This window comes from Vulpes lagopus, chromosome 2 (assembly GCF_018345385.1).
Source record: "Vulpes lagopus strain Blue_001 chromosome 2, ASM1834538v1, whole genome shotgun sequence".
Taxonomy (NCBI): domain Eukaryota; kingdom Metazoa; phylum Chordata; class Mammalia; order Carnivora; family Canidae; genus Vulpes; species Vulpes lagopus.
Genome location: NC_054825.1, coordinates 151,155,034 through 151,164,236, shown reverse-complemented (window position 1 = coordinate 151,164,236; position 9,203 = coordinate 151,155,034). Strand labels below are relative to the sequence as shown.

At 51.5% G+C, this 9,203-nt stretch overlaps 1 protein-coding gene across 1 annotated transcript; it reads left to right on the top strand.

Annotated features, from left to right (window-relative positions):
* The first annotated feature begins 874 nt into the window (after positions 1 to 874).
* Positions 875 to 7,847, top strand: LOC121478437 (spermatogenesis-associated protein 31E1-like). The gene is made up of 5 exons (XM_041733543.1): positions 875 to 956; positions 1,343 to 1,412; positions 2,223 to 3,728; positions 3,771 to 5,989; positions 7,687 to 7,847. Exons 1-5 carry the CDS (start codon positions 875 to 877, stop codon positions 7,845 to 7,847), a joined length of 4,038 nt encoding a protein of 1,345 aa, XP_041589477.1.
* The last annotated feature ends 1,356 nt before the right edge of the window (positions 7,848 to 9,203 follow it).

Below are 9,203 nucleotides of genomic sequence, written 5' to 3'. Positions count from 1 at the left end.
TGGACAGATCTTGAAATATTGTGTTACATAATATAAGAGAAAGACAAATACCACATGATTTCACTTATATATGGAATCAAAGCAAAACAAAACAAAACAAAACTCAGACTCATAGAAACAGAGAATAGAATAGTGTCTGCCCAGGGGAGGTACGTGGAGGTCCAGGAGGGTAGAGGGATGGGGCTGCAGGGCTGGGGGTGGGGGGAGGGGCTGTGGTCCAGCCTACTTCTCTTCTGTCCCCTCCCCCTCCCTCAGGAGCCCTTTGTGACAAAGCCAAGGCTCTGTGATGTGGCCTGGGCCTCTTGTCCCCAAGTCCACACCCAGGGCTCAGTGGCCTGCCGGCAACAGTGCAACTTGGCACTAACGCATTTCAGAGGAGAGAGATGGAGAATTACCTCTTCTCTCTGAAAAGCATTACTGCTGGTTGGCTGAGCTTCAGCCCCACTTCTTGGACAATTAAAGCCGTTTTCATTTTCTTGTGTATACTGGGAGTATACACAGTATACTGTATATACTTCTTCCCGTTATTCTCCTACTTCCGGAATGATCCATCCTTACCACCACATAAGAAACACAGAAGCAGCAGGAAGGTAAGGAATCCTTGGCCCAGACCCAGTAGAGCATGATCCCATCCTCTTTTCTATTAATATTTCTACTTTTCTGAATCACTGGAGAGACTCCTAAGGTAGGAAAGAGCAGCACATGCATTGCCAGGAAGAGAGCAGAACACCATCTGTCTAGGGACAGGCCAGACCAGGAAGAGGTTAGAGGGGCACGAGGATCTCTACCTGACTATCTCAGGCCAGGAGTGCAGGTGTGGTGGAGGGCCCCAGGACAACATTCTCAACACACACCACCAGTGGCCGAGGACGGGATGGCTGAGGGCTCCATCTCTAGCACAGATCAGGCCCCTGAGAACCCGTTCACCAGCCACCTTCCTGGGGCAGGTGTCTCAGGTGAATGTTGCTCTGTCGGGGCTGATCAAGGGCAGCGCTGGGTTCAGGAGGCCCCGGGAAGCAGCTGTAGTGGGGCTCTGACCTCGGGGAGCAGGGTCTTACCTGAAGAAACGCAGATGCTGCAGGTCTGGGGATATGTGTGTTTCTTGAGCAGAGGACCAGTAACAGAGGAATATCTCACGTAGAAAATCCTTCTGTACATTCTTCAAAGAAGAAAAACTGAAAATGTATTTATCTACTTTGAAAATGGGTAAAAGAAAGAAACCCATGCCCCCTCCCCCCTTAGTTAAATGTAGGAAGTCACATTGTAATGAGCACTGAGCATCTGCAGCTTGCTCCAGAGGGCAAGGAGGGGGTCCCAGTCTCCCCATGTTCTCTCATCTCAGCATCGAGTGGAGCCTCGGAGAAGGAGCAGCAGGAGCCAGAAGAAAGCCCAGACTCTGAAGATTCTGAAAGGTGAGCCTCTGCCCCCGAGCCCTGCGCACCCCAGGTACACCATCCCTCCTGCTCCGAGGGCCCAGCCCCACCGTCTCCAGGATCCTGGGGCCCGAGTCTGTTCCTCGGGAAACAGAGCCCTGGTGGGGGCTCCTAGGAAGCAGAGCAGAACCCTGACACTTCCCCGATTCTGGCCCAGAACGAAGCCCCAAGGGGCCAGACACGGTGTTGCCCAGCAGGAGCTGCAGGGCCTTGTCAACCTCTAGCTCCAACTGTGGACAAGTTGTCCAACTTTGCTCAGAGTCCTCTGTGAGGTGACCCAGTCCTGTCTCCCCCAACAAGGTCATGAATGGGGATGCACTCTGTATAGGACAAAGTGATCCCCATCATGAGCTTTGATGTCACTGTGTGGCACGTGGCCCTGGACACTGAAGTTTGGGACTCCTGAGTCTAAACCACAAAGGTCTCCCCTAAAGGGACACTGTTACCCAGCCTCCTCTAAAAGACTGGGGCCCCTGCCTTCATGTCTATGACCCAGTTTTCTGTTTCAAGCTTGCAGAGATTGCCTGCAAGAACTAGAGGAGGTTCAGGACCTGATTTCCCTTCTCCAAAGGTAAAGAATCTTTCCCCTTTCTCGCTGGATGATTCTCCCAGAGTCTATACTGTGAGCCCAGGGCTGCAAGGACCATGGGGACAGAGTGTGGCTAAAGCCCTGGGGTGAGGGACAGCAGGAGCATTGTGAAGTGGGTGTGGGGGTGTGGAGGGCCATGGGGCCTACCCTCCTGGCCACGTCTGCTCCTGGCTGCAGCTCGTGCCTCTTGTCTCTTGCAGCTACCTGGGGAGGCTCCCTGACCAGGGGGCCTTTCATCACCTCCTACATCAAGAAGCCCCTGAGGAGGTGTCCAAAGCAGCACCTGCTAGAACCCACAAGCCAAGGAAGGAGTCTGGGGAAAATGCTGCTCACACCTTGGCCCTATCAGCTTCCCCTGTTCCTCTCCATCACCCTCTACCTCTGGCCTCCACCCTGCCAACAGAACCTCAAGAAGACCAAACTAACTTAAAGAAAATCCTACTGGGCACAATCACAAAGAGCTTACTTCCAGGTAATTCCTCTTTGGCATCTCTCATTCTAGCCGTCTCAGGCCTCAGACATGCCGACTATCCCATTTTATCCTTTTCCTGGTGGTGGGAAAGTACCAAGTCCTTGTTCTTCCCTACCTCATCACAGCACAAATGCCAGCAAGAACACCTGGCCTGCCACCCACCAGAGGCCTCGTTCTGGGGTGGCCCTACAAACTGGCAGATAGAGACTCATAAACCCTCATTTGTCACCTCGGATGTCCAGAAGTTGCTGGAGATACTAATCACAAAAAGAGTAGAACTGAAGATTTGGAAGGAGAAAGAAAAGGATGGATCAATTGGGAAACAATTGTGCCCAGACAATCACCTGAACTCTTTGGGGACTATGTGGAAGTTACTCAGTGCTGAGCAGACCACCACAACCCCACAATCCTTCTGGAACATGAAAGATGAACCAGAGCAGCTGGCCAGTCCTCAGCAGCTCTCATCCCCCAAAATCTTGGAAGACCACTTGCAACAGAAATGCAGCCAGCTCTTCTGGGGTCTCCCCTCTCTGCACAGTGAGTCCTTGCTGGCCACTGCTTTGGTCTCTACTCACTCTCCTCAACTACAGGTTCCCTTTCTTTTATTCAATGGGCTCTCTAATTGCTTGCCAGCTCTAATTCAGGATCAAATATCTTCACAGTTTTCCCATGTCTCATCCTTGCCCCACCGTGGGATCCAACCCCAACCTTCGACACCAATCTGGCCCCAGCCCCAGGCGCATCTTGCACCTTCTGTCCCAATCAGACCACCTTCTCTTCCACCTCAGATGAGTGCCTGTGGGGTACCTTGCCCTGCATCCCAGGAAAAGACACAATTCTTCATCCCAACTGAAACTCAACAACTGGAATGGCAATTGTTGCCAAAGCACCAAGAAAGGGGAAGGACTTTACGCGACATGATGAAAAGATATCGGAAGTTCTTTGGCAAAGTCCCTCCCAAGCTTCCCAAGTACAACCAGGCCTCCCAGTCCTACGGGTCAGTTTCCATCATTCATGGGGACTTTATAATCTTTAATATCCAAAAACACCACCATCAAAGGAGGCTCAGCAAGGATAAACACAGAGACAGCCTGCCCCACAGGGTCCAAGTGTCTCTGGAACTGTTGTGGCCTCCCAGTGAATTCCCAGGCACAAGTCAGGCACAGGATAACCAGGGATTCTTAAGGCCCTTTGTGTTTAAAGGCAAAAGCAGCCAGACTACACAGAGGACCAAGTCCAGGGACCCTAGAAGTTTCTATAAGAAGAGTCAAACAAGATCCCAACTACAGAATAACTTGGGTAAGGGTCTACAGCAATGTCTGAAGAGAAGCCCAACAGATCTCTCCAGAGTTTCAGCCAGCTTCCCAGTAAAGGTTCTAGGAACTGACTCTGAGGAGGAGTTAGAAAGACATTTGATGAGGACCTTGAAGAGTGACCAAGGAAAACACTTAGCCAGGGGCCCAGGTAAGAAACATCTAGAAAAAACCTTAGAGGTTCATTTGTGCAGGAAATTGGGACAGATCAATGAAGGTTTGATCCCTGTGAGCGTGCGTCGATCCTGGTTTATGGCCACTCACAGTTTGCCCAAGTCCCACCTTGGCAGTGAAGGTAGAAATCTGGCACCCTTGAATGATCGGAAACCCTGCATAAATACCTCCCATGAGCTGCCTTTCCTTACTCCTCACACTCGACAGATTTTGGAAGCACACATCATAAGGTTTCGGGTGAGGCGTAAGTGGGACCTACCTTCCCAAGCCTTTGAGCCCATAGATCTCAAGCTATGTGAAGCTCAACCCTTGCCCCTTCCCCTGCACCCCTCTCCTTGCTCAGCCACCTGTGTATCTGGGACCCACTCAAGAGCCATGTTCTACAAGTTCTTGGGAAAACCTCCTCAGCCCCATCTGGGAGAGGAGATAACAGAAGAGTCCATTCCCACCTCAGAGAGTCCCCAGACTGTCCCCTCATCTGCAAGTGAGGAAATTCAGCAGGCCTCACCTGGTGATGTCCAGGAGCCCTCAGAGGCCCCTTTACCTGGACAGGAAGACAGATCACCTTCTCAGACCTCCACACTCAGCCTCACAAACAGAACCGTGGAGAGTGAGATTGTGACGGGGGCCAAGAAAGACAACCTGGAGTCAGGTCTAAGTTCAGCAATGGCCAGGAATGAGCTAAAGGACAAGAGTGGGGATCAGGCCTCACAAAACAAGGTAGCAATACTGAAGATGAAGCTCAGGTCCCAATTTACAAGGGCTGAAGAGGCCAGGGAGGAGACAGAGCCCAAGAAGGCCCCTGCATGGAAAGTCATCTTAAAACCCAGTATGCTGGCCAACAACCAAACCATTTATGTGGATCTGAGGAGATCAGGATCTCCATGCCCTAGTAAAAGCCCCTTACCACCTACAGAGTTGGCTGCCCAAGATTCAAAGGAGCCATGCCTTAAAGCAAAGGTTGCCAGTAAGTTTGAGCTTCAAGAAAAGGTAGAGTCAGAGGACCAGCCTCAAGGGCCTATCACTGGTGTGCCTCTTCAAGATTCTTCCAGTGACATCTCCCTTCAAGACTCTGGCATTTGCGAGCTTGTCCAAGACCATGATACTAAGGTGCCCCTGCAAGATTCTCCCACTGATGTCGTCCTTACCATAGACACCTTGTCCACACACAAATCATCCTCCTGTTCCCAGAGGGAACATGCCAGTGGAGACACATCAGCTTCCCCAGTGCCACATGACCTTGTATCAAGTGAATTGAGCAGTGAGGTGCAGCAGGAGCCCAGTATACCGAAAGCTGAGGACCCATGTAAGAGCCAGAGTGAGATGACTATCTCCACTGCTGAGACAGAAGACCTGCAGAGTCCCAAATCAGAAGAGCATGAAGAGTGTGCAGAGCCATTGGGAAGCAGCGTTTTCCAAGCTGGTGGGACAGGCCACCCTCCCCGTGTCAGAGGAACAGGAGATAGCCTTGGAAGCAAATACCTCCAGCTCATGCCAGAAAGGGGACAGGTTATTCCAGAAAGCCACTTTAGAAAAAGGGTAAGGAACTTTCTGCAGTGTCTTAATCTCAATAAAAAAGGCAAAGGACTGGAAGATCCCCTTCAAAAGGGCAAGCCTGTGTCAGCAACTGTCCAGAGGGAGGTACCAGTCAGAAGCAGATCAGTTATGGACAGCAGAGCTACTGAAGCTCAGACGATTGTGACAGCTGTGGGACGGGTCCTGGTGGAGAAACTGGGACTTTACCAAGGAATGCGTGCCTCAGACATAAATAGGCACAAAGAATTCCAGGCCCCAGGACGTGGGCACTCTTGCCACCACAAGGTTCTTTCCTCCCCAGAACAGAGGAGAGTGATGAGAGAGACGGCCTCCAAGCAGCAAGCCATCCCCAAGGGCCACAGCTGTCCCAACAGGGCCGAGTGGATCCCAGGCAGGGACAGCAGATGGGAAGGCCCACCCAGAGAGCTGGGGGCCCCAGGCAGACCCAGCCAGCACAGGCTGATGCTGGCAGGTGCCTCAGGTCACGTTCACCATTATCCAACATATAGTCTTCAAAAACGTGTCTCATCCCATCAGGCAGTGTGTGCTCCTCACACCTATCATGGTAGGAAAGCTTTACTTCAAGAAAAAGTTGAGTATATGCAAAGAAAGCCTTTTGTTTCTCATGTTAGCACATCCTCCATGTGCTAATGGCTTCTTTGTACCACGATTTGTATTGCTTCCCAAAATATATGTTTTTTTTTTCTCATGAGAGGTGCTGCCCTCTGTGTGGGCCCTGCTGGGGAAAAGAGAGGGATGGAGTCTGCTCTCCCCAGTGCCTGCTTTGGCTTCCAGAAGGGATTGGGCCCTGGAGGGGGTGAACCCGCGGCCTGCCCCCCATGCCCCCCTCATGCCCCTTCCGTTTCCATAGCACCATCCTTATGACCACACACAAAAGAGGAACAAGGCCTGGAAGGCCCCCACCCCAGGATCCAGCTGGGCCCATCCTGTCCTGCAGTGTCCCTACCCCGAACTCCTGGGCCATAGGGAGGGTTTGCAGAAACAGAAGGCCCCAGCCCCCAAGCTCCAGGCAGGTGGCAGACAGTGCCCTGTGTCAGAGGCAGGCACAAGGTCTGCAGGCGAGGCTGGCCCTGAGCGCAGAGGCAGGGGGAACCATGCCCCGCCCCGGGCCTGGCAGGGGTAGAGGGTGGCTCTGCTGGGGGCTCTCCTGTCCCCGCTGACGCCGGGGGCCCTCGCAGCTCAGTGGCATCACTCCCTCGTCCCCTGGGGCAGCGCAGGGCAAGGACACCCCCGGCTCTGAGGTGTGAGTGGGTGGGGAGCGCAGAGGTCACCCCGACCAGTGCCCTGCTCCCTGGGGCGCCCCTCCTGGGAAGTGGAGCAGGGGCAGGTGCCAGGGAGGTGGGGACAGGCCGCACCCTGTGGCCACACGTGGGGTGGTGACCAAGGCCCCGGGGGCCCCCGGGCGCCCCCCCTGCCACCCGCAGGCCCAGGGGCTGTCACCCCAGGGTCCCCACCCCCTCCCACTGCCAGAGCCCAGGTGGAGAGAAGCCACGGCAACTCCCACACCGAGGGCCTGGCACCCGGAGGCACCGAGGCCTACAGGGGGGAAGGGTCCCTTCAGCTGAAGGTGATAAGCTTGCTCAGGACTGGGGACCTTGGGCAGACTAGGGGTCCGTGACCTGTGCTTAAATGTGCGGCCCACAGATGGCTCCCAGGGCACTGGCCTGGGTCATGGAGCAAGTGTTGCCTGGTTCCCTGTTATGGTTTCCTGGAGCCCAGGGAGAGGGAAGAAGCCATCGGGTGGGGTTTGCCCTGCACCTGGCGGGAAGTGACCCATCTGGAGTGAGGGTGCCATCCAGGAGGGTCCCCCCGCCGTCAGGACCCAGCCCATGGGAGGGAGGGACCTGGGGGACAGGTGGCCTGGCAGCTGCTCTGCTGCTGCATCTCCCCACAGAGACCTCTGCCAGAGACCCCCACAGAGACCTCTAACAGACTCACACAGAGATCTCCCACAGAGGCCCACACCACGACCTCAGGGACTCTCAGACTCTCAGAGACCTCTGACTGAGGACCATGTCCAGGAACCACTCATAAAGACCTCCCACACACATCTTACAGAGACCTCTCTCAGACACCCACACCAAGACCCCACACAGAGACCTCTGACAGAGAACTCCCACAGATACCCACATAAGACCTCTTCTAAAGACAAAGCCCACACAGACCCTATGCGGAGACCTCTGACAGGGGCCAACATCAAGAGGCCTCACAGTCCATATCCAGGGACCATCCACAAAGACCTCCCACACATATCTTATGCAGAGACTCTCACAATGGCCAATACCAAGAGACCTCACAGGGACCTGTGACAGATCCACACAGACTTCACACAGAGACACCTCAGAGATCACAGGTCTGAGCACAGAGACCCACACACAAATCCACATAGTCCACAGAGAGGCCTCCCAGTGCCCCACAGACACCAAAGCTAGACCTTGAACAGAGGCCTCATCTCCATTCTTAGGACCCTGAGTAGCCATCCAGTGACAGGCCCCCTGCATGGATCTGAAGCCACTTAGCAAATTGGCAGTGCAGTTGTGCCCCCCCCCCCAAGAGAAAACGCTTGTGTATTTTTAAATTACTTCTGAAGAAAACTTTAAATTCCCCATGTAAACCTGCAAAATCCTTTCCTTCATGGATTTTCAGTACCCTGAGCTCTGACCCACAGTTGAAAGAATCACAAACTGAAAACAAACAAAACTTTGCCTACGTCTAATGAGGGAAGATATCTGTCCAATTTTTTCTTTTTTTATTGTTTAGCAATACAGCATCAGGGGTCACATTTTGTATTTTGTTAGGGACAAGTTCCTGCACTCAAAGCGACTTCTTCACATTGGAAACGATGTAGGGAGGCCTACAGCAACTGAATGCGGAATGGATTGAACCAGCAAAGAGGCATCTGACTCGTGCTGTAGACAGCATGTTATTTGGCCCCAAACAGCTTGTGTTCAGTTTGGGAGGTTTGCTTTATTTTTAAATCAAGCGAATCCATAGTATCAAACATATGAAGCTGTTTTAGAAATGAGACGGAGTTTTGGCAATATTTCTATTACATCCTCAGGCTTGTTTATTTTTACCATTAATAACGTTAAGTAATTATATCTTTTTCTTTTTTTGCTCCTTTTAAAATACAGTAATGTCCTTAGATGATATTATGTCTATCTCCAGAATATGAAAAAACTCCTAATGCTAAGATAGCTTAGGCTTCTGGGCTATGTAGAATAAGGTTGCATATTTTATATAATTCTAAGGAATGCTCATTTTCTAAGACTCCAGAAGTCAGCTTCTATTTTATGTTATAAGGTTAAAAAAGGACGCATTGCTTAAAGTAATTTTGAAATCTTAGAAAATATTTCACTTAGTTGGTGCTTGAAATACATATTATCTCAATTAAATTACTTGGAATTGGCATTTTAACATCTGTTAAATTAAAGAAAGTATACTTTTAATCAACATTTCATTCTAATAGATAAGATCTCACCATCTTCCTAAGATTTTCCAAATTGGGCACTTAGTTGTGACTCTATATTTCTCACTGGTCATAAGAATCCTATTGCCTTTGACTTGGTAAGATCTTGATAATAAATAGATATCAAGTGTATGGTGAAATCTCTCAGGACACCCACTGGGATGACAATGTCATAATCCTTTCTCTCAGAAGAGAG

What these genes read in the sequence shown, in the direction of transcription:
- LOC121478437 (XM_041733543.1), top strand. Translation starts at nt 875, where the DNA reads ATGGCTGAGGGCTCCATCTCTAGCACAGATCAGGCCCCTGAGAACCCG. An exon ending in GACTCTGAAGATTCTGAAAG is followed by an intron (nt 1,413 to 2,222) that starts GTGAGCCTCTGC and finishes TGTCTCTTGCAG; the next exon opens with CTACCTGGGGAGGCTCCCTG. An exon ending in CAGACTACACAGAGGACCAA is followed by an intron (nt 3,729 to 3,770) that starts GTCCAGGGACCC and finishes GAGTCAAACAAG; the next exon opens with ATCCCAACTACAGAATAACT.